This window comes from Podarcis erhardii, assembly GCF_964252035.2.
Source record: "Podarcis erhardii genome assembly, chromosome: 2".
Lineage (NCBI taxonomy): Eukaryota > Metazoa > Chordata > Lepidosauria > Squamata > Lacertidae > Podarcis > Podarcis erhardii.
The window spans coordinates 114,008,542-114,033,928 of NC_138498.1; the positions used below are offsets into that span (position 1 = coordinate 114,008,542).

Below are 25,387 nucleotides of genomic sequence, written 5' to 3' on the forward strand. Positions count from 1 at the left end.
TGTAACCCGAAAAAAACGCAACCTAAAGGGTCTGTAACCCGAGGTATGACTGTATTATTATTAGGACTTTTTTTAAACAACAACAACACGTATTTGCAAAGTGATGTGGAAAGGCAGAGATCTGAACTGAAGACTGGGGGAAAAGGAAAAACTGAGAGATACCCAAACCGTCAGACTCACCCATCACTATTTGTAAAGTATCCCCCTTTCAGCTGGGAGGTTGTGGTGCTTTGTGGCCAAGCAGTAATGGTTGGGAGAGAGGTTTTTCCTGGAATCCTTTACCTGGCTGCTGTATGCGTAGGAGGAAATGATTGAACAGGTGAGGGATTTCCCCTCTTCAGGCTCAAGTTATTTAACTGGCAGAGCAGAGGAAGGCACAGCATCTCTTTTCTGCCCCTGCTGCAAAGCATGCTCCTTCCCGTGGGCATCACTGTGCTCCTCTGCCTGGGCACCGTGAGCGGGTTCCTCCCCAACCACGAATCGGGGGGCATCGATTCGACAGTCTTCACAGATGCAGACATCACAGAAGAAGGGGTCCTGCGGGCTGTTGCCCATTACATGGAGACGAACCCACTGACCGGAAGATCTCCCATGGCCCCGGGAGAGCTGGAAAACATGAAATCGCTGACGGCGACCGAACTGTTCAGGGCCTTTTTCAAAGGTAGGCTTGGAAAACAGGAGTGTGAAGACCAGATCTCATGGCCCTCACAGAGGATTGCTTCTGCGAAGCCTATTCCTTTTCTATATCTCCACTGCCTCTTTCCTTTTCTTTTTTTAGAATATTTTTAATTAATTTTAACATATAAAGTATAAAATGTACCACAAAACTTACCACTTATACAACCTTTTTAGACTTCCATCAGCACCTCTGATGATCCACCGTTTTAACCACTTCTTAGGCATTTCTTCACTTTATATTGCCTTTACATCTCTTAACAAATCATCCTCCCCCGTGTCCATTTTTACAACACGTCTAATAATACTCCTCACAAAACTTCTTGCAACCCTACAAACGTCGTCTGTTCTTCACAATTACTTTTCAAATGTACTCCAGTCTTCCGTTAATTTCTGCTCTCGCCGGTTTCGAATCCTACCTGTTAGTTTATCTAATTCTACATAGTCCATTAACTTCATCCTCCATTCTTCAATCATCAGTCACTCTTCTTGCCTCTTTTCACTTGCCCCCCCCCCCAGCTCCTTACCACCCAAATGAAATTAGGCTGAGGTTCACGAGTGCCTGGAGGGCACGCAGCTTGCCCACCCCAACTTTTGCATAAGTCGGTGCTGGGGCTACTTTTTAAAAGAACTTCCATTTTTACGTATGGATTTCAGGGTTCAAAAAGTAGTCATGCCATCTGTCCCCGTTTTCTTTTTCTTTATATATAATTGTTTATTAATTTTCCATTTTGCAATCTAAAATACTCGTTTTACATCCTTAAGATATCAGTGGCTTCCCTTCTTTTCGTCCCATGGTTCGTTTTGCATATCATAAATCCCTGCATATTTTACAAAAACTACACCATTCGATATTCCGTTATTGCATCCGTCAAAACGTGTTTACACTGTTGAATTTATCTTCATGCTGCCAGCATTTTCAGCTGTGTACACAACTATTTCCCATATATTCAGTAAACGTTTTCCAATATTCATTAAACATATGTTCTTCTTGTTCTCTTATTCTCTATGTTAAGTCTGCGAGTTGTGCATATTCCATCAACTTAGGAAGCCATTCTTCTTCAGTTGGGACCTCGCTCGTTTTCCATTTGGGGGCTAACAAAACACGGGCTGCAGTTGTAGCATAAAAAGGGTAAAGGGACCCCTGATCATTAGGTCCAGTCGTGGCCGACTCTGGGGTTGCGGCGCTCATCTTGCTTTATTGGCCGAAGGAGCCGGCGTACAGCTTCCGGGTCATGTGGCCAGCAGGACTAAGCCACTTCTGGCGAACCAGAGCAGCGCACGGAAACGCCGTTTACCTTCCCGCCGGAGCGGTACCTATTGATCTACTTGCACTTTGACGTGCTTTCGAACTGCTAGGTGGGCAGTAGTAGCATACATATCGTAAATAAGCTTTTTTGACACCTGTCCCCTTTTTTTCTCGCACAGCTGACATCTCTCCCAATCGATTAGTCAAAGCCATACAGGAACTCATCTCTGCAAATAATCAAGTGGAGGTCAACTACGCTGAAAACAGTAACTACTTCTTCCACTGTGAAAATATTGCCCCAAGTAAGTGCCTTGGGGGAGAGGGGGGTGGAGCTGCGTTTGGGGTGATGTGGGGAATTGTTGTTGCTTTAAGAGAAACACTGAACTACTTGCTAGCACAGGTGAAAGGTACTTAATTAATTAATAATAATAATAATAATAATAATAATAATAATAATAATAAATTTTATTTATATCCCGCCCTCCCCAGCCGAAGCTGGGATCAGAGCGGCTAACAACAGTAAAATGATAAAACATTCTAAATTAGCCACGTTATCTACAACAGTCCATATTTTTAGAGCTCATGCTTCATTTATCTGTATATTATTATTATTATTATTATTCCCCGCCCATCTGCCGGGTTTCACCAGCCACTCTGGGTGACCCTTGCACACTTAAATCCAGTCAAATGCAACTATGGGGTTGCGGCGCTCATCTAACTTTCAGGCCAAGGGAGCCAAGGTTTGTCCGCAGACAGCTTTCTGGGTCATGTGGCCAGTATGACTAAAGCGCTTCTGGTGCAAAGGGACACCGTGATGGAAGCCAGAGCGCACGGAAACGCCGTTTACCTTCCCGCTGGAGCAGTATCTATTTATCTACTTGCACTAGTGCACTTTCGAACTGCTAGGTTGGCAGGAGCCGGGAAAGAGCAACGGGAGCTCACCCCGTTGCGGGGATTCGAACCGCCGACCTTCTCATCAGCAAGCCCAAGAGGCGCAGTGGTTTAGACCACAGTGCCATGGGAGCTGGAATCTAACCATACCTGGAAAATCCCTGGCTTCCAGTTAGGCTTGAGATTTGACATTTCTCCAGTTTAGAAGTTCAGAGGAGGAGGAGGAGGAATTCAGAGGAGGAACAGGGATATAAAAAGTTCCCCTGTGTTATCTATTCCCAGGTATAACGCAGATGCGAAACCTGAGGGACTCCATGCTAAGTAGCTTAAAGGAACCTGTGAGTTCATCGGATTTGGAATCGGCTCGACAAAGTGCTGGACAAGCTCTGCACATCCTTCAACAATTCTACAGTAACACCAACTGGCCTGAGCTGGGGAAAGGTGGAACTTACGATCACCTCTGTAAGTCAAAATGGATCTGCAAAACTCTCTCTTGTTTTCAAAGTTAAACATAAGAAGTACAGCGGTACCTTGGAACTCTGTTCCACTTCCATAATGTTTGGAAACCAAAGCACAGCTTCCGATTGGCTGGAGGAAGCTCCTGCAGCCAATCAGAAGCTGCTGAAGCACCGTCAGACATTTGGCTTCCAACAAAGCGTTCAAAAACCAAAACACTCACTTCCGGGTTTTGATCTTTCGGGAGGCAAAATGTACGCATACCAAGGCGTTCGACAACCAAGGTACGACTGTATTACTTCAAAGAAATATAGAAGCATGCCATGGTTCATCCATTTGCATCCCAGGTCCTCAAGCAATGTTATGCATAATCAGTATAAGAAATCCAATAGCAACCTGTTTGAAAGGTTTCATTGCATCCTAATATAAATATCGTCAATTGCATATTTTTTGTTATATAGATCATTTGTTTAAAAATAAAGAGTTTCTTGCAATTATGGTAGAATTCCTCATTTTTTGCATTCTTTCATGACTTTATTTGTCCCTGACCGGATGAGTGAGCTTGATCATATGCAAAACTAGGCAAATACATTCAAGAGAGTCGGCGGGGATCTGCAAGACTGATCCAAATCACCTTTTGCATTTTTTTTATCTACCTGGTTTTTAAAATGGACATCCCTTCTTTCCACTCATGCTCTCAGATCACCATACAGAATCATCATAAACCTGCCTTAGCTGCCGATTGTCAGGTTTACATGGAATTCAACTGAGTCTAAAGCTGTGTACCCGCCATATATTTAAAGCACATTCCCCCTCTCCAAAGAATCCTGAGAACTGTAATTTACTCACCACAGAGCTACAACTCCCAGCACCCTTGGCAAACTACAGTTCCCAGTATTCTTTTTTTTGGGGGGGACACACATGTGCTTTGAATGTATGGTATGTAAAGGTAAAGGTAAAGGTAAAGGGACCCCTGACCATTAGGTCCAGTCGTGACTGACTCTGGGGTTGCGGCGCTCATCTCGCTTTATTGGCCGAGGGAGCCGGCGTACAGCTTCCGGGTCATGTGGCCAGCAGAACTAAGCCGCTTCTGGCAAACCAGAACAGCGCATGGAAATGCCGTTTACCTTCCTGCCGGAGCTGTACCTATTTATCTACTTGCACTTTGACGTGCTTTCGAACTGCTAGGTTGGCAGGAGCAGGGACCGAGCAACGGGAGCTCACCCCGTCGCGGGGATTCGAACCGCCGACCTTCTGATCGGCAAGTCCTAGGCTCTGTGGTTTAACCCACAGCGCCACCCGCGTCCCCATATGGTATGTACACAGACTAAAATAGGTTTTTTTTTCTCCCATTATGTTTGCCCTACAGTAAACCCTGCCAGTCCTGCTTTCCCTGTTGCTCCCGCTTCTAAAGAAACCTGTCGCGACTGCAGCAAAGATGCAAGGTAAGAACCCATGGGCACCCATAGGTGATGGTTGAGAGGGAGAAACGGCTGTTGTTCTATTGTGGCTGTGCAGGCAGAAAACAACAGAGGAGTGCCACTGATTTGTTTTGCTCCGTAGCACCTCAGAGTGCCCTTGGCGCATAAGTGAAAACTGTGTAAGTAGGGAGCACCTTCAAATGGTAAATTTATTTCTAAGCAGTGCATTTACCAACTTCCACGTTCTCTGTTTAACAGCAACCAGTTTGTGTGCGATGGAAACATCCTAGTGAACGACCTGCTCACAAGCGGGTACAAGTTGTCAGCATCATGCAGGCGTAAACCAAAAGGTAAGACCAGCGATTTTCTTTTCATGCCATTGAAAAATGTATGGAGGACAGGTGGACACAAGAAAGGCGACTTCTGAGTTCATTGCATGTCTGTACCTACCTTCTACATGCTGACTAAGAGACAAGGACTTCTTGGTGGTGACTCCCTGGCTAAAGGAGTTTGCTTGCCGCCCAGTCAGCATGGCCAGTGGTCAAGGCTTGTGTCCAGCAAGAACTTCTGGAGAGCCACGGATTCCCCACCACTGATGTGAAGACTAAAATGTCCACCTCGTTCCCATAACTGAAGCTGATGACCCTCACTACTGTGTTTCCCTAACTAATAATAATAATAATAATAATAATAATAATAATAATAATTTATTTATACCCCGCCCATCTGGCTGGGTTTCCCCAGCCACCCTCGGTGGCTTCCAACAAGACACTAAAATACAATAACCTATTAAACATCAAAAGCTTCCCTAAACAGGGCTGCCTTCAGATGTCTTCTAAAAGTTTGGTAGTTATTTTTCTCTTTTAAGTCTGATGGGAGGGCGTTCCACAGTGCAGGTGCCACTACCGAGAAGGCCCTCTGCCTGGTTCCCTATAACTTGGCTTCTCGCAGTGAGGGAACCGCCAGAAGGCCCTTGGCGCTGGACCTCAGTGTCCGGGCAGAACGATGGAGGTGGAGACGCTCCTTCAGGTATACCAGACTCAGGCCGTTTAGGTCAGCACCAACACTTTGAATTGTGCTCTGAAATGTACTGGGAGCCAGTGTAGGTCTTTCAAGACCGGTGTTATATGGTCTTGGGGGCCGTTCCCAGTCACCAATCTGACTGCCGCATTCTGGATTAGTTGTAGTTTCCAGGTCACCTTCGAAGGTAGCCCCACATAGAGCACATTGCAGTAGTCCAAGCAAGAGATAACCAGAGCATGCACCACTCTGGCAAGAAAGTCCACGGGCAGGTAGGATCTCAGCCTGCGTACCAGATGGAGCTGGTAGACAGCTGCCCTGGACACAGAATTGACCTGCGTCTCCATGGACAGCTGTGAGTCCAGAATGACTCCCAGGCTGCGCACCTGGTCCTTCAGTGTCACATTTACCACATTCAGGACCAGGGAGTCCTCCACACCCGCCCGCCTCCTGTCCCCCAAAAACAGTACTTCTGTCTTGTCAGGATTCAACCTCAATCTGTTAATTTAAATGATCCAGCCTAGCAATTCCTGCTTGGCAGGGGGTTGGACTCGATGGCCCTTGTGGTCTCTTCCAACTCTATGATTCTATGAATTCTTATTCTCCTCCTCCTCCTCCTCCTCCTCCTCCTCCTCCTCCTTCACATTTATATATCACCTTTATTTTCCAAGGATCTCAAGACAGTGTAGCTGGTTCTCCTCCTCCCCATTTCCTTCTCACAGCAACCCTGTGAGGTAGACCAGGCTGAGAGACAGTGGCTGGTCCAAGGTCACCCAGTGAGCTTCATGACTGAGTAAGGATCTGAACCCTGCTCTCCCAGGTCCCAGTCCAACACTCTAACTATTACGCTGCACTGGCTCTTATGAAGAAGAAGAGTTTGGATTTGATATTCCGCTTTATCACTACTCGAAGGAGTCTCAAAGCGGCTAACATTCTCCTTTCCCTTCCTCCCCCACAACAAACACTCTGTGAGGCGAGTGGGGCTGAGAGACTTCAGAGAAGTGTGACTGGCCCAAGGTCACCCAGCAGCTGCGTGTGGAGGAGCGGGGAAGCGAACCCGGTTCACCAGATTACGAATCTACTGCTCTTAACCACTACACCACACTGGCTCTCACTTATGCTTCCTCCATTCTCTTTCCTATATTCTCTCTGTAGGCAAATGTGGACATGGCGGAAGAAATGACCCGGCCGAAGTGTTCCCTACCACAGGGGGGATCAACAAGGAGACAACTGACCCCCGGCTTTCCCCGCACTATCAGTTGCACCAACAAGCAGCTGAACTGGCCATACAAGCCACAAGGGACTTCTTTGTAGGCGATGGTATGGTTCATTGACCTTTCAGCACATAATAATACCTTTTTCTTCTTCCAGGCCTTTTATGACTTTGATATAGTTGTAACCCTTGTGGTGGTTTTAGCTCTTGTGATTTGTTTTGACTGTGGCTGTCACTAAATTATGGGACTCCCTCCCGACAGAGGTACCTCACACACCTTCATCATATGGTGTTTGTTGTGCGCTGAAGGCACACCTGTGACACATGATATAGACATGGATCATTAGACACCACCTTGTTCCTGTAATTGTTTTAAACTGTTTCTTCGTGTAGCGTTTTAAACTGTTGTGACTTGCCCTGAGACCTTATGGTGAAGGGTGGGAAATAGATAAACAAACAAATAGGCCCACGGACCGATTCCTCACCCTGTACCTATCGCTTTTGTTCTTTTGCCCATAAAGGCCTTGTCACCATCCACCATACCAGTCTGAGACAAGGTATTGTCCAATGAAAATAGGGAGGTCCTATGGAAAAGTGCAAGGGACGTGGGTGGCACTATGGGTTAAATCACAATCCCCGTGACGGGGTGAGCTCCCGTTGCTCCGTCCCTGCTCCTGCCAACCTAGCAGTTCGAAAGCATGTCAAAGTGCAAGTAGATAAATAGGTACCATTCCGGAGGGAAGGTAAACAGCGTATCCATGCGCTGCTCTGGTTCGCCAGAAGCGGCTTAGTCATGCTGGCCACATGACATGAAGCTGTACGCCGGCTCCCTCAGCCAATAAAGCAAGATGAGTGCCGCAACCCAGAGTCGGCCACGACTGGACCTAATGGTCAGGGGTCCCTTTACCTTTATCTTTTAAGGAAAAGTGTATAGGCATAACCTGTTTTTCCTCCGTTGTGGGTTTTTGTTTTTTTCAGGGTACGGCCTGCTGGACCAGGTGGGCAGTGATACCTTTAAGAGGTTTTTCAACTTGGAAGGCTATTCGCTCACCTTTGTAATAGACACAACTGGCAGCATGTCGGAGGATATCCACCATGTCATAACCACCTGCATCAACCTCCTCCGGAATTTTTCCAGCTCCCCGGATAAACCCTTTAACTACATTCTTGTGCCTTTCAACGATCCAGGTGAGAGGGCAAAAAGGCAGAGCTGGTTCTTCCCACGCTAAGTCTGCTTAGTCTGAAATTGCCTGCCTTCCTTCGCTCTGCTTTTTTTCGGAGAATCCAAATAACATTGCTGCTCACCTGTTCTTTTGTTAAGTGACTTCAAATGATATTTTGGTTAAATTAATATACAGGCAACTCCCCCATTTGTGTGGGGGTTATGTTCTGGGTCATCATGCATGTCGGTGCAGCGTAAGCCCAGCCCACCCCATTCTGCCCCCTCCCTGCCCCATTCCAGGACCATAAATGGTCGCGCATGCCTTGGTTGCACACAAAATGGTCATTCCCATAATTCCGTTCCGCTTACCGGTATGTAAAATAAGTGTAAAATTGCATAGGAATAGTTAAAAATGACTGCCAAGTACTTGCAGTTATATATATTATATATAACTGTTATATTGTGTATTTATATTGTTTGTTGTTTGTTGTTGTTGTTATGTAGCATTACCTGACATTTTCAGAAGGTAACATTAGAATTCTGTGGTTTCTCCGAAGCATTTTATGTCCTTCTTCACTAGACGTACCATATTTTTCGCTCTATAGGACGCACCTTGTTTTAGAGGGGGAGAACAAGAAAAAAAGATTCTCCCCCTCTCTGCTCAGCACCCCTTCAGCGAAGCGGCAGGAGAAACGGAGCCCCTTCCATTTCTCCTCCTGTTTGGCTGAAGGGGTGCTGCGCAGCTCTCCCTCTCTGCTGAAGCCAGGAGGGTCTCCGCTGCACTCCGGAGGCTTCAGGCAGCTATCCCTGAAGCCTGGAGAGCAAGAGGGGTCGGTGCGCTCTCCAGGCTTCAGGCTCCCTCTGCGCTTCGGAGGCTTCGCGTTGCTATCGCTGAAGCCAAGGAGCCTGCATTTGCTCCATAGGACCCTTAATTTTTGGAGGGCAGAAAGTGCGTCCTATAGAGCGAAAAATACGGTAAATTGACCAAGCTAAACATTGACTAATCACAAAAATAATATCAGGTTTGAATTCTTCTCACACACACACACACACACCCAAAAAACCCGTATTTTAAGACCCCTCGCTGAAGAAACTGCCGAAAGTAAGTTTCACCCCCCAAAATAACATACCCTACGTGACCCAGCTTAAGGTACGTCTCTGTCTGCCAGCTCTCCGTTGCAGATCCTCAGTCCCTCTCATATCTATCCCTGCAGGTGTTGGCCCAGTCCAGGTGTCTCAGGATGTGGATGAGCTTAAGACCTTGATCTCTAACCTCAGACCTACGGGTGGTGGTGACTGCCCAGAGATGTCTTTGAGTGGCCTGAAGTTGGCTTTGGAACACAGCTTGCAAAGGTAATAGACCTGGCCTTTCCCGCTTATTCCTAACATAAATATTCCCGTTACCTTCATTCCTCCATTCCTAGTACCTTTGCTTGAGTACCTAGAAGTCACTCCACTCATTCTCCCTTGCGACCTGGAACTTCTTCCCAGGTCATCTTCTTGTGGTCACCTCTATTCTTTCAAATCCCCACCACCACCAGTTAAGCCTTCAAAACTCCAGTCCTCCCCCACCTGCCCCCAACATCAATGGTGCCCAAGTATGTATTGAGTGGCCATGTTCCAACAATCATACCTCCGTTAAATAAGCTGCGATAGGAAGGAGCCTCATGAACATGTGCACAACCCCTTTATGTGAACCAGAAAATGAACCAGTTAATTTCCCATTAACCTCTAGAACATAAGAAGAGGTCTACTGGATCAGACCAGAGGCCGATCTAGTCCAGCATCTCACTGCTGGACTATAGGAAGTCCAAGCGCAAGACATGGGCGCATTAACCCTCCCTCTGATCCTGAATCACGGCTATCAGCCTCCAATAGCCTCAGGAATTTCTCTAATCTCCTTTGAACACTACCTCTTTGTTGTAGAGAATTCCATGGTTTAGCTATGCACAGCATGAAGAAGTCCTTCATGCCCCAACGTTCAGCTTTGTTTGATGGCCTCTTGTTCTGGTATCAGGGTGGGACCCCTCCGACGGGTAGAAAAACCGCTCTCTCTATTCGCTTTGGAACATGCCTTGGTATTACACCTACTTTGAACTAGGGTTTGATATCCTGACTTCTTCAGAAGGCATTAACCATCGGTTCGGTCAAAATGGAAAACTCTAGTTAGCTTCCTGATTTGTTCTCTTCCTTGCACAAAGGTCCAAGATCTACGTCTTTACTGATGCTGGAGCCAAAGATGAGCACCTGAAAGATGAAGTCCAGGTCCTAATTGATTCATCCGGGTCTGAAGTGAATTATCTTCTCACAGGGTATTGCTCTAGCCGGAAACGCAGAAGTATGTATAGCTCTTGGCAAGCAATGAGAAAGAGGGCATTTTCATTGGTGGGAGAGTGTTCCACAAATAGAAGGGTGGGATCCTTGAGAAATCAGCAGGCCCACCTCCCGACTTATGCCAATATAATTCTTCTCTGGTGATCATTCGTAGCCAAGTATGATGGTCTTCCATAAACACAGTTTTAACAAGGAGTCCATAAGTGACTGTGGAGGCCAATTCTGGATCCACACGTCCTTCCACAGTGGGGACATTGGTTTCTGGGTGGGAGTTGATCACAGTGAGGGTTTGCCAAACGTGCTTTCCTCTTAGCGCATTTCTCGTCCTGAGTTTGAGTGTCTTCGAAGCCCATGACACCTTTGGTAAAGACTGTTCTCCAATTGGAGCGCTCACAGGCCAGTGTTTCCCAGTTTTCGGTGTTTATACTACAATTTTTAAGATTTGCCTCAAGAGAATCTTTAAACCTCTTTTCTTGACCACCAGCATTACGATTTGCATTTTTAAGTTCGGAATAGATTAGTTGCTTTGGAACACGATCATCAAGCATCTGCACAACATGACCAGTCCAGCGAAGTTGATGTTGAAGAATCATTGCTTCTACACTGGTGATCTTTGCTTCTTCCAGTACACTGGCATTAGACAGGCGAACCTTATAAGCAACTGCTGCCAAAATACCCACTGTGGTTTGCCTTTCCTCCTGTGAACACAGAAGAGAAGGAGGCCAGGTTTTGAGACAAAAACCCATCCTTTCTCTCCACAGGTGCTGCCGAAGAAGCTTCTGGGAGAAGTTATGCTAACATCTATGAAGAACTAGCTGCTTATTCTGGAGGCTTCTATGTGATGACCACCAAAGGCGAACTCGACCAGGTCTTGGGCATCATGGAGCTGTCTCTGAATGCCGCCCCGGTTACGGTGGCCCATAAGCAATTGGATGGATCTCAGCTCTCTTTCCCTGTGGATGAGACCCTCACAGAAATCACTGTCTCCGTCAAGAGCTTACACTCTTTGGATTTCACCATTACCGTGAGGCAACCTTCAGGTACAGCTTGTTCACAGAACGAAGCAGAGAGCTTTCCTGCAAAAGTATGGTGGGGGAAATGAAAATTGTGGAGACTCTTGAGTGGTTTGCCATCTCATCCTCCACACAAATAAGGATGAACACCTTTCGGCCTGAGGGCTGTGTTTCCTTTTGGGCTACCATCCAGGGACCCCACATCAGCGACAGGCAAAGCGAGAGGAGAGCGTTGGCAGTAAATGTTACCTTTGTGCGGTTAAGAGAGCTTCTACACACATTCACAGGCCTACATCTCTATCAACCGACCAGGGAAATGAGGGGCATGATCAGAGTTCAAGAACATTTAAGCAAGGGGGTGGGGATATTCAAGGAAGGCATACCCTCCAACATATCTCTGATGAAAATAGGGACGTCTTATTCCATAAGAATAATTTTATTATTTACACCCCGCCCATCTGACTGGATTTACCCCAGCCACTCTGGGGGCTGGCGGTGGTCCCATGAGACAGCAGCTGCCCCAGCCCCCAGCAACAACCTGTGACATCAAGAAAGGGAATACCTAGGTGCACAAATGGGTTTTTTAACCTGCGTGCCTCCAGTGCAAGTCTGACACTCTAGCCCAGGCATCCCCAAACTCTGCCCGCCAAGTGTTTTGGGACTACAATTCCCATCATCCCTGACCACTGGTCCTGTTAGTTAGGGATGATGGGAGTTGTAGTCCCAAAAACACCTGGAGGGCCGAGTTTGGGGATGCCTGCTCTAGCCATTGAATCATACTGGGATCTTTAAATCAAACTGACTCTTTGGATTTAAGGGAAACCTGGAAAAAAAATTATTATCATTTTGTTAAAAAAAAAAAAAGAAAGGAGAGAGAGGAGGAGAACATAACACTGTATTTATTTTTTAAAGAACTCACGTTTGTTTGCTGCAGGGTTTTCTTTATTAATAATCAATTAATTTTTATTATTTTATTATTAACTAATTAATATTTTCCCGATTTCATGGGGGGACCCCCCCAAAGCATAATACAACAAATGTATGTTAAGGGGAAGGTATGTTGAGCATAACAACCAGCTGTGGTGCACATTCACCAGCCCTCATGGAGAATGTGGGCTTCCCAGTCAAATATACCGTATTTTTCCCAGTCAAATATACCATATTTTTTGCTCTATAAGACTCACTTTTTCCCTCCTAAAAAGTAAGGGGAAATGTGTGTGCGTCTTATGGAGCGAACGCAGGCTGCGCAGCTAATCCCAGAAGCCAGAACAGCAAGATGGATTGCTGCTTTCACTGCGCAGCGATCCCTCTTGCTGTTCTGGCTTCCGAGATTCAGAATATTTGTTTTCTTGTTTTCCTCCTCCAAAAACTAGGTGCGTCTTGTGGTCTGGTGTGTCTTATAGAGCGAAAAACACGCTGCATAGTCTTCAACAGGGCTTGGAGAACTTGCATTTATTGAGGGTGTGAAGCAGGGGCAGTAAAGAGTGTGGCCAGAAGAGAGGTGATTGACCGTGGAGAGGGGCAGACAAGGAGGACTGCATTTGTCCACCGGGCCTGACATTCCCCACCCCTGCTCTGCCCCTCCTGCAACCTTGTCTGTCTTGGTGTCATCCTGTGGCAGGTGTCTCGCCGTCCACTCACACAGTGATCAACACAGCCAGACACAAGATTGTGAAGGTGTCCCCCATCCCTGAATGGGGCATGTGGACCATGACTGTCTCTCCCAGTGGCTCCTACGAGGTGGAAATCGGAGGCAAGAGCTTGCTAGACATATCCTACCAGATTATGCAGAAGCAGAAAGAGTACGTGCTTCCGGTCCAGGGAAAACCTGTGAAAGGTGCGTTTTGGGGGATTTGAAGCAGCCATAAAGAGGGCAGGATTATCTTATGTTGTGGTTTAAGGCTAAAGGAGCCGGCGTACAGCTTCCGGGTCATGTGGCCAGCATAACTAAGCCGCTTTTGGCGAACCAGAACAGCGCACGGAAACGCCGTTTACCTTCCCGCCGGAGTGGTACCTATTTATCTACTTGCACTTTGATGTGCTCTCAAACTGCTAGGTTGGCAGGAGCAGGGACCGAGCAACGGGAGCTCACCCCGTTGCGGGGATTCGAACCACTGACCTTCTGATCGGCAAGCCCAAGGCTCTGTGGTTTAACCGACAGCACCACCTGCATCCCTGTTTAAGGCTTACAAAGCACCTAATAAGTTGTACAGATAGTAAGGGCCAAAGACTGTGGCTTCCTTCACTATTGAGGGGGGCCGACATCACGCAATATGCCAATGTAGCATGCCTAGGGCTGCCACACGTCCACGATTCATCCCTCGTAAACAGCGACCGGGTGGAAATTGCTGAAATGTCCTGGGAAAATCCGGACGTATGGCAGCTCAGATCAATAGTGTAGATTCTGGCTATTTTCATTAAAAATAGCTGAAAAACTCAACAACTTTGGCCAACGAAAGCTCAACAATTTTTGTGTCTGGATTTTCACCTTCTGGAATATGGCAATAATATGGCAACTCCAATGGCAACCATGTCGAAAGTGTTTATTTCCTCCCCGATTTTCCTCAAAAACTTCATGGGGGGGGGGAGATTTTGCAAAACAAGCTCAACAACATTGGCCCAAAGCTGAAATAATATGGCAACCCTAATTTATTTAGTAAGCCTGAGAAAAATAAAGGACAGACCGGAGATTAGTTTTGTTTATGGAAGCGTTGAACAGAGTCCGTCCCTGACTGATGTGATTTTTGGAAGAGTACAAAACCCACACAGAGATACCAGTTTATGATCTGCTTGTGAAAATCATCAGAGATCGCAAAGAAAGGAATATAAGATAGCAACAAGAAGAGAAAGGAAGTAACAAAGGACTATCCAGATTAAACTGGATAGAACTGACTAATTAAAGCAGGAAGATAAGTGATGCCTGTTTTGGACTCGTGCGGAGCTTGATGTATGGGTACCCTCAACAAAATTTAAAATCTGGCTGTATAATTTGGAATTAATGTGATATGGATAATGTGATGTGATTGGCCTGTTAATAAAAATTATTTTTTTTTTAAAAAAAAGAAGAAATAATATGGCAACCCTAAGTATGCACAACGTTACTGCTCGATATTGAGGGGGTCCAGCCCCGTCCTTAAGAACTTTGGGGGGGCAGCTGGCATGCCTGTTAAGGACACTCCCACACCTGTCATTTGCAGCATGTTTGCCATGTCCAATGAACTCATTTTTGGTTGTTCATCTGCATTACACTGAGCTGTGGTTTAACCTGCTCATCCCCTCTCCCCCAGTTATGGAGGTTCCCTGTTTGCAGGCTCAAAGGGAAGGGGATGGGGGGGCAGGTTGGTGTCTCCTTTTGCCATGATGTTCTTGCTGGAGCACCCATGGGAGGTGCTATCTCCCAGTGATACTTTTCCCCCCTGGAAAAAAAAAATCATTTTATAACACAAATAAACAATACAAACAGAAAAACAAACAATGCAAACAAATTCTTGTCTTATCCTTATTTTTTTCTAAACATTGTTAGGTGAGCTTCCCCAAGTCCCCCCTATCTGTTTTTCATTTTACCTCATCTTTAGCAGTTTCATATATCATAATATTTTTTTTTATCATACTTACTTTTACCATAAAAATCTTCACGTTTTATGACTGACAAAGAATACTATTCTCTTCTACTTCTAACCCTACAGCCTATGTCCACTTCCAAAGCTATTCTAAGATTTAAATATTAACATATTCTTTAAACTTCTTCCAATCTTCTTCCACCGTCTCTTCTGTCTGGTCTCGGAGTCTCCCAGTCAGTTTGGCAAGTTCCATATAGTCCAAATATCTCCCAGCGACCCTTGGTCTGGATGAGCTCAGTGGAGATACTGAAGTGATAGGTGGGGATTTCCAAGGATGTTCTTCTGAGTTCCTGCATCTTTGTTCCAGGCTCCAACTATACTGTCTCGCTGAGGCTTGTGGGTGGGGCTAAAGGTGCCCGGGTCCAGCGCCTGATCCCTATTTCTGGATTGGGGAACCCCCTAGACTCCATCACTTTGAACCAGACCTCTGATGCCCTTGGCAATGTCCTGGCTATTGCCCCTGTTTTCTTGCACACTCCGGTAAGTACCCTTTCCTCATGTCGTTTGCTAAAGAATGGTACCAGTTGCAGGGCCGGCTCTACCATTGGGCAAGGGCAGGACCTCAGGTGCAGAACCAAATGCAGCTTTCCAGTACTCCTACTATGTTACTACCAAGACCTTCCCGAACTAACCCGGAGACAAATGTCAGGACATGGGTGGCGCTGTGGTCTAAACCACTGAGCCTCTTGGGCTTGCCAATCAGAAGGTTGGCGGTTCAAATTCCTGTGACGGGGTGAACTCCTGTTGCTCTGTCCTAGCTCCTGCCAACCTAGCAGTTCGAAAGCACGCCAGTGCAAGTAGATAAATAGGTACCGCTGCGGCAGGAAGGTAAACGGCATTTCCGTGCACTCTAGTTTCCATCCCAGTGTCTCAGTAGCGGTTTAGTCATGCTAGTCACATGACCCAGAAAGCTGTCTGTAGACTAAGGCCAGCTCCCTTAGCCTGAAAGCAAGATGAGCGCCTCAACCTCATAGTCGCCTTTGACTGGACTTAACCATTCAGGGGTCCTAAACACACACATACATATATATGATAAAAAGGTAAAGGGACCCCTGACCATTATGTCCAGTCATGAACGACTCTGGGGTTGTGACGCTCATCTCGCTTTACTGGCTGAGGGAGCTGGTGTTTGTCTGCAGACAATTTTTCCGGGTCATGTGGCCAGCATGACTAAGCCACTTCTGGTGAACCAGAGCAGCGCATAGAAATGCCGTTTACCTTCCCGCCAGAGTGGTACCTAATTATCTACTTGCACTTTGATGTGCTTTCAAACTGCTAGGTTGGCAGGAGCTGGGACAGAACAACAGGAGCTCACCCCGTTGCGGGGATTCAAACCGCCGACCTTCTGATTGGCAAGCCCAAGAGGCTCTGTGGTTTAGACCACAGCACCACCTGCGTCCAATATATATGATACTACTAAGAAAAGAAATGGTCGGGTATGAGGGGAGCTGTAGTCCAATGACTTCTGGAGGGTCACAGGTTCTCCTGCCCTGCTTTAAAATATCTTTAACAATAATTCTCTCTCCTCTACCTTCCAGACCACGCTGCTGAGTGTGGAAGGCCTGTCTCCAGAGAAACTGCCCTTTTCGCGAGTCAGCAGCTACCCCATCAGCACGGAATCTGTGCAGATTCTACCTGTGCCGGACCAAAACAGTGAGTATGGTATTCAAAGGCAGACTGCCTCCAACAATGGAAGCAAAGCATTAGCTCTCATGACCAGTAGCAGCCACCTCCAACGGTGAGATGATGGTGGTGGTGGTGATAATAATAAGAAGAATAATAAGAATACCAATTTATTATTTGTACCCCGCTCATCGGGCTGGGTTTCCCCAGCCACTCTGGGCAGCTTCCAACAAAGATTAAAAATCTTCCAACAAAGATTAAAATGTCACACATTAAAAACTTCCCTGAACAGGGCTGTCTTCAGATGTCTTCTAAATGTCAGGTGGTTGTTTATTTCCTTGGCTTCTGATGGAAGGGCGTTCCACAGGGTGGGCGCCACTACCGAGAAGGCCCTCTGCCTGGTTCCCTACGACCTCACTTCTCGCAGGGAGGGATACGCCAGAAGGCTCTCGGAGCTGGACCTCAGTGTCCGGGCAGAACGATGGGGGTGGAGACTCTCCTTCCGGGTGCTGAGAGTTGCTAGGTGCCCCCTATTCCCCCCCCCCCCCATAGCTACAGAATCGTTTGACAACGAATGCGTCCTCCCAGGCTGAACGATGGGGTTGGAGACACTCCTTCAAGTATACTGGGCCGAGGCCCAGCTGCCTGTACCTGCCCATGTTCTCCTATCTATCCAGGCACAATGGCACCTGGCGAAAGTCTGGAGGTCTCTGTCATGGTGGTGAACGAACGGACAGCTGCAGCCTTCTCCTTTAAAGTCTGGGATGACTTTGGTTTCCTGGAGAGCTTTACACCGACAGAAAGTTTCCTAAATTCGGGAGAGAGCGTCGTCCTCAGGGCAACCTTCACAGCACCTTTGAAGAACAGCAGCTTTACTTCCAGGTAGGACAGCATTGCTGTAACCATGGATGAGATGCCAACATTTGGAAGGTCTGTGGGCAGGAAGCAGTAGTCTGAAGACCATGGGTAGGCAAACTAAGGCCCGGGGGCCAGATCCGGCCCAATCTCCTTCTAAATCCAGCCCATGGACGTTCCAGAAATCAGCGTGTTTTTACGTGAGTAGAATGTGTCCTTTTATTTAAAATGCATCTCTGGGTTATTTGTGGGGCATAGGAATTCATTCATTCCCCCCCCCCAAAAAAAAATATATATAGTCCAGCCCCCCACAAGGTCTGAGGGACAGTGGACCGGCCCCCTGCTGAAAAAGTTTGCTGACTCCTGCTCAAGACGGACCAACTTTGATGGTGTCTGTCTTCAGGGAATTCTATCCCTCCCAGTAGCAGCAAGAAGCATAGAAAAACAAGGAAGAGTCCTTACAAATGAGTCTCACCCCGTTTTGGAGATTCGAACGGCCAACCTTCTGATCAGCAAGTCCTAGGCTCTGTGGTTTAACCCACAGCACCACCCCTTAACCACCACCCCCCCAAGCACTCTGTTCATCATTACCTAATGTTCTTTCAGCACCGCAACGTTCACAGCTAAAAGCTCAGCAACTCAAAACTACCTGAGACTGCCCATCACTGTCATTTCTGAAAATGATACGGTGAGTTCTCACTCCACGTTGATATTCACTAATACATGATAGTCAGTGAAGAATTGCCTGCTGCCTAAGAATGTAAAAAGAGATGGTTTTCTGTTCTGCCCTGCTGTTTCCCCCCTCACTGCAATTCATCTTCCACTGCCCAAAATTATGTTATTTGTCTCTCAGTCTGCTGAGGTGAAATTATGTAGCTTGCGTAATGTGCGTAATTAATTTTGCAGGTTACATAAGTTATGTTGTCATCATGTTATTCCACCCCCATTTGTTTAAAATGCAAAGGAAACACAATCCAAATTGGGGGGTTTGTGGGAGGGACATAATCAAGTACATATTTTTGTGTGGACTGAAAGCAACAGCAGCAGTGAATACCAATCTTATTTGCTGGATTGGTTTTTGTTCCAGATATGGGACAAATAAGTGAATGCAGTTTCCGCTCCCATTTCTATTATTGTGAGAATTCTCTTAGATTCCTAAATGCCTCCCATTTTGAGAAATGTTGTTGTTTAGTCGTTTAGTCGTGTCCGACTCTTCGTGACCCCCTGGACCAGAGCACGCCAGGCACTCCTGTCTTCCACTGCCTCCCGCAGTTTGGTCAAACTCATGCTGGTAGCTTCGAGAACACTGTCCAAGCATCTCGTCCTCTGTCGTCCCCTTCTCCTTGTGCCCTCCATCTTTCCCAACATCAGGGTCTTTCCAGGGAGTCTTCTCTTCTCATGAGGTGGGCCCAAGTATTGGAGCCTCAGTTTCAGGATCTGTCCTTCCAGTGAACACTCAGGGCTGATTTCCTTCAGAATTGATAGGTTTGATCTTCTTGCAGTCCATGGGACTCTCAAGAGTCTCCTCCAGCACCATAATTCAAAAGCATCAATTCTTCCACGATCAGCCCTTTTTAATCCGTGTGGGTGTGTTTTTAATAAAAATCTGCATGTAAATTTGTATTTAAACATACACACACACATACACACACATACACACACATATGCATATATATATATATATATATATATATATATATATATATATATGCATGTATTTAAATATATATAATGTTTAAATACAAATTTGCATGCAGATTGTTTTTTTTAAAACACACACACATTAATGTGAAAATGGGACTTATGAACACATGTGAAACTGACATAGACAAGCAATATACTGATTGATCCATCTGCCGTTCAAGGGTTGCCAACGTGGTGCCCTCCAGGCTATAATTCTCATCAGCCAATAGTCAGGAGGTGTGTGTATTGTAGTCCACCAAGAGAGCACCGTGTTGGCTACCCAAGTCCTAGCAGAAAGTGGTCTTTACAGATGGCTACTCTTGGTTCCTTCCTAACCAATCTGTGCTCCATCCAAACAGAAAACAGATGAGATCCCACCAAACTACGCGCTTCTAGACCTTTACATGCCTTGTGTCAGCAAATTCCAGCACAAGCCTACCTGCTCTCGTCACATTTGGAAAATGAGGTTCTCTGCAATGGATAATCACAGCGCTGTCACCGTCCAAATCAGTGCAAATCCTTCAGGTCTATCCTGCAGCCCACGGGGGACTGACGGCAGCAAGGAAGTCATGTGTCACTATCAGTATGTATATCCGGTTTCTAGAAATCTGACGGCATGGTGCAGAAAATGACCACTGATCATGGAGCCCCACAGCGGAGGCTGATTCCTGTTTACCTCTGCTTGATTTCTTCTTCTTTTTTCGAATTTGCATTTTATTTATTTGTTAACATTCTTATATTACATCGGTAAACGTTGTCATATTTCATTACAGGACTTACTATAATATAATTTCCAACATGTATACAAAAATTATATACAAATTTTATATACCTAGAAAGAAAATGAAACCAAAAAAAAGAACAAAAGGAAAAAACAAAAACACTTCCCCCAAAAAATCATGTACATACCAACACACTAGACTTCCTGATTATCCTGTTGTATATTCCTTTTTTACAAATGAATGTACACTTATTATTGTATATTTCATTACATTTTATCTAATACTTTCCTATATCAATATGTGCTCTTAGTCTTATTTCTCTACTCAGTCTCACTCCAACGTCAATCAAATGCTAGCATAGATAGAATCATAGAATCATAGAATCATAGAGTTGGAAGAGACCACAAGGGTCATCGAGTCCAACCCCCTGCCAAGCAGGAAACACCATCAGAGCACTCCTGACATATGGTTGTCAAGCCTCTGCTTAAAGACCTCCAAAGAAGGAGACTCCACCACACTCCTTGGCAGCAAATTCCACTGTTGAACAGCTCTTACTGTCAGGAAGTTCTTCCTAATGTTTAGGTGGAATCTTCTTTCTTGTAGTTTGGATCCATTGCTCCGTGTCCGCTTCTCTGGAGCAGCAGAAAACAACCTTTCTCCCTCCTCTATGTGACATCCTTTTATATATTTGAACATGGCTATCATATCACCCCTTAACCTCCTCTTCTCCAGGCTAAACATGCCCAGCTCCCTTAGCCGTTCCTCATAAGGCATCGTTTCCAGGCCTTTGACCATTTTGGTTGCCCTCCTCTGGACACGTTCCAGTTTGTCAGTGTCCTTCTTGAACTGTGGTGCCCAGAACTGGACACAGTACTCCAGGTGAGGTCTGACCAGAGCAGAATACAGTGGCACTATTACTTCCCTTGGTCTAGATGCTATACTCCTATTGATGCAGCCCAGAATTGCATTGGCTTTTTTAGCTGCCGCGTCACACTGTTGGCTCATGTCAAGTCTGTGGTCAACCAAGACTCCTAGATCCTTTTCACATGTACTGCTCTCAAGCCAGGTGTCACCCATCTTGTATTTGTGCCTCTCATTTTTTTTGCCCAAGTGCAATACTTTACATTTCTCCCTGTTAAAATTCATCTTGTTTGTTTTGGCCCAGTTCTCTAATCTGTCAAGGTCGTTTTGAAGTGTGATCCTGTCCTCTGGGGTGTTAGCGAACCTTTACTGTAGTGAACCTTTACTGTATAGTGAACCTTTACTGTATTTTTGAACATATGTTTTATATCTATCCCACTTTTCCATAAATTTTTGTTTTGAATGGCCTCTCAAGGTGTTTGTCAACTGCGCCATTTCAGCAAATTCTTGTAGCTTGTAATGCCAGTCCGCTATTGTCGGGGCTTCTTGTTCCTTCCGCCCCTTTGCCAACAAAGTCCGAGCTGCGGCTGTTGCATATAAGAATACCTCCCTAAAGGCCTTCGGGATGTCCCTGCCAACAATGCTTGCTTTCTTTTCAACTAATGATAACAATATTTCCCCATTGTTGTATATAGGGTGGGGGGTTTTTTGCATATAATGAGACCATGACCTCTGAATCACACGCCCATCACAGCTTCCCTTCCTCTCATCTTTGGTTATCGGCCTTGTGTCTTCTTTTGTAGGTCGAACTGCTGTTCTCCTTATGCAGAATTCCTGATCAGCGATGAAAATGGGAACACAAACACTTTTACTGTAGACTACAGACGACCCCGTCCTGCCTCCGCCTCATAAACCTACAACAGGTATAACACGCAGTAGCAGCAGCAACTCCAATATTTGGGGCAATCTTCCCTTCCTGTAACTGTAGGGATTGGGAAGGAACTCAGCTTGGTTTGCATTTAAAGGGTTTCCTTTAAACAATGCATACAAAACTGAAACACAGCTACCCGTGAGGATCCATACATGCCTGAATTTTGCAACGCAGTTCTCCAAACAAAAAATGTTGGCAGAAATGCATGTATTACAGTGGTACCTCGGGTTACAAACGCTTCAGGTTACAGACTCCGCTAACCCGGAAATAGTACCTCAGGTTAAGAACTTTACCTCAGGATGAGAATAGAAATCACGCGGTGACAGTGCGGCGGCAGCGGGACGCCCCCTTAGCTAAAGTGGTACCTCAGGTTAAGAACAGTTTCAGGTTAAGAATGACCTCCGGAACGAATTAAGTTCTTAATCAGAGGTACCACTGTATTAGGGGAAAGTGTATGGGGGAAGGATACATGCAAAACATTCAAAAATACATTTTATTAGGGGGAACTCTATATAATGTAAAAACTGCACACAAATATGCGCATTGTTAAATAGTGGGAAAGATGGACGAAGGACACAGCTCTGATAGATTCACAGCTCTTTATTACAGCCGTTAGAACTGCTCCTGGAGTCAGACTCAGTGCAGCCTAGCTTTCTGCTTTATATAATACTAAGTAACTTGTAACAGTAGGGACGCGGGTGGCACTGTGGGTTAAACAACAGAGTCTAGGACTTGCCGATCAGAAGGTCAGCGGTTCAAATCCCCACGACAGGGTGAGCTCCCGTTGCTTGGCCCTGCTCCTGCCCACCTAGCAGTTCAAAAGCACATCAAAGTGCAAGTAGATAAATAGGTACCACTCCGGCGGGAAGGTAAACAGTGTTTCCGTGCGCTGCTCTGGTTCGCCAGAAGCGGCTTAGTCATGCTGGCCACATGACCCGGAAGCTGTATGCCGGCTCCCTCGGCCAATAATGCGAGATTAGCGCCGCAACCCCAGAGTCGGTCACGACTGGACCTAATGGTCAGGGGTCCCTTCACCTTTAACTTGTAACAGTAACAACTCCCAACTAGCTAACCAATCAGAGAGCGACAGTTCTTGATCCTTCATTTGCATACTGGTGGCCCTGAGTGAGAACTGCAGCTAATCTTATTACATAACACGCATATTAGGAGAAAAATGCACCAAATGCTGGTGAATTTTCATGGATTCAATAATCATTCACAAATCACTGCAAAAATGTGGAGAACTTAATTGAAGACTGGGGGGAAATGAGAAAGAAGAAGAATGGACAGTTCTGTTCTTCCCTACTAGATTAGGTTGCAGCCAAGAACTAGGACTCCTTGGTTCTCAATGAGAAGAATGGATCCCAATGGGACAGGGAATGGAAATCATTTGCTAGGCCTGCTTCCAAACTAGCTGTTTTCTTTGGAACTGATATCACCATTTGGACGGGGAAATAAGATAGCACGACTGCCAAAAGCATTGCACTGGCCAGGAGTGGGGATGCTCAGGCCCAAGGGCTGGAGGTGATCTTTCAAACCTTTCTACCTGGCCCTGAAAGTGTAGGTGCAGGAGACAAAATGTAAGTATTAAAAAGAAGAATTCCTGGATGCTAAGATCCAGGTTTGGGGCAAGCACTCTTTGGTGAGGGGAACCCCAGCAGAGATTTGAAATCACTAAATGTACCGCGAGGTGAAGTGTGGAAATATAGGCTGTTAGACCAACTCACACGTTGAGCTTCTCAGGTAGATAGAGGGAACAAAGGCTTGATTGCCTAGTCTCTCCCGAGGTGAACTAAACCTGGCAGGACAGCTTATTCTATGGTTTTAACCCCTTCATGCATTAAATAGAGTTAAGCATGTTGGTTATATGTTATCCCACAGACAGCACTCTCCAGAAGCGAGTTCCTTCACTGGCCCTGCTTCGCCCCATACCTGCTTGCCTGGGGCTGATGGGAAATGTAGTCCAAAACATCTGGAGAGCACTAGGTTGGCAAAGGCCCTTATAAAGCATCGTCAGCTTCTCCCTTAACTGACTCTTTAACTAGATATTTCCTTCACTGTGGCCACAACGTTACTGAATCAGCTCTTGTCCCTTTTTGTACTATAGGACCTTTTATGATCAATTTGTCCTTTAAAAAAGAAGTATTAAAAAATAACAGTTGCACTATTCAGGGGGGAAAAGAATGAAAGAGCGATTTCTGGTAGTGGAAGAAGTGGGAGCTCTGCTGAATTAGAATTGCTTCTGAATGAACATATGTTAAGAACCAGCCGTTGGGAGTGGGCTTTTGGGGAGTGTGATTTGAAATACAATTGCAGGTCTAAAATTGCGATTTATTTACAGGTCTAGTTGCTGCTGAATGACAAACAGCACAGAGGTCGTGTGGTATAATGGCAACTGTGCTAAACTAAGACATGGGAAACTAGGGTTCAAATCCCTTTATATAAATATAATAATCATTAAAAAAAACATTAAAAGGAGTTAGTGAGGGAATACAGTGGTACCTCAGATTACATACACTTCAGGTTACATACGCTTCAGGTTACAGACTCCACTAACCCAGAAATAGTGCTTCAGGATGAGAACTTTGGATTACAAACTCTGCTAACCCGGAAGTAGTACCTCGGGTTGCGAACTTTGCCCCAGGATGAGAACGGAAATCTAGTGGTGGCGGCGCGGCAGCAGCAGGAGGCCCCATTAGCTAAAGTGGTGCTTCAGGTTAAGAACAGTTTCAGGTTAAGAACGGACCTCCGGAACGAATTAAGTACTTAACCCGAGGTACCACTGTACAGGTCTAGTTGCTGCTGAATGACAGCAGAGAGGCCGTGTGGTATAATGGCGATTGTCCTAAAGTAGGACTTGGGAAACTAGGGTTCAAATCCCTTTATATAAATATAATAATATTTTAATTAAAAAAAACATTAAAAGGAGTTAGTGAGGGAATAACTCCAAATGCATAAGGAGTTAGCAGAGGAACAGGAGGAGTGGGAGTCAGCCGAGTTGCTATCTTTTTCTCTTGACAGAAGCTGTGTGCCCATCTGACTGGCAGAAAATCAACAGAAGCAGCTTCTCCCATTGCTGCTTCTCTAAGTCAGAGTTCAAGCTGCACCTGCTGAACACCTGGCTTGAACTACGGAAGAAGCAAACGATATATGTGGCACCCCTAAAGTCCTCCCCGGGTCTGGGGATTTGAGAGAGGGAGGACACTGACAGATACCTGAACGCTTTTCATGCAGAATCTCTTATTTTCTCTTTCTCTCTCCTAACAGCTGAACTGCATTATATGACTATCACAAAAGCTTTGGAGAGTCACATTTCTGGTTTCCTGGTGCCATTTGAATCAGGAAGGAGATACTATCCAGATGTTCAACTGCCAAGTGGTGATCCAGCTACATTGGCAGCCTCCATTACACCCACAGCCAAATAAAACAAACTTCAGAAAGCACTTGTGCCTGTGTTTACACTCACTGTTAAGAATAATGGGCATGTCTGCAGTTTATACTAACAAAGCATCCATCACTTTGATGAGCCAGAATTTTGGGCCCGTAGCATATACAGTGGTACCTCGGGTTACAGTTCTTCAGGTTACATACGCTTCAGGTTACAGACTCCGCTAACCCAGAAATAGTACCTGAGGTTAAGAACTTTACCTCAGGATGA

The 25,387-nt window shown here is 45.8% G+C and overlaps 1 protein-coding gene across 1 annotated transcript; it reads left to right on the forward strand.

The window, feature by feature from the left end:
- Window positions 1-382: 382 nt before the first annotated feature.
- Window positions 383-25,172, forward strand: LOC309336548 (von Willebrand factor A domain-containing protein 7-like). The gene is made up of 18 exons (XM_081852485.1): window positions 383-661; window positions 2,104-2,226; window positions 3,098-3,277; window positions 4,641-4,716; window positions 4,951-5,042; window positions 6,868-7,032; window positions 7,904-8,113; window positions 9,302-9,440; window positions 10,289-10,425; window positions 11,183-11,461; window positions 13,056-13,271; window positions 15,362-15,534; window positions 16,593-16,707; window positions 17,355-17,559; window positions 18,139-18,220; window positions 19,575-19,798; window positions 21,602-21,721; window positions 24,997-25,172. Exons 1-17 carry the CDS (start codon window positions 409-411, stop codon window positions 21,708-21,710), a joined length of 2,778 nt encoding a protein of 925 aa, XP_081708611.1. The 5' UTR covers window positions 383-408; the 3' UTR covers window positions 21,711-21,721; window positions 24,997-25,172.
- Window positions 25,173-25,387: the final 215 nt, after the last annotated feature.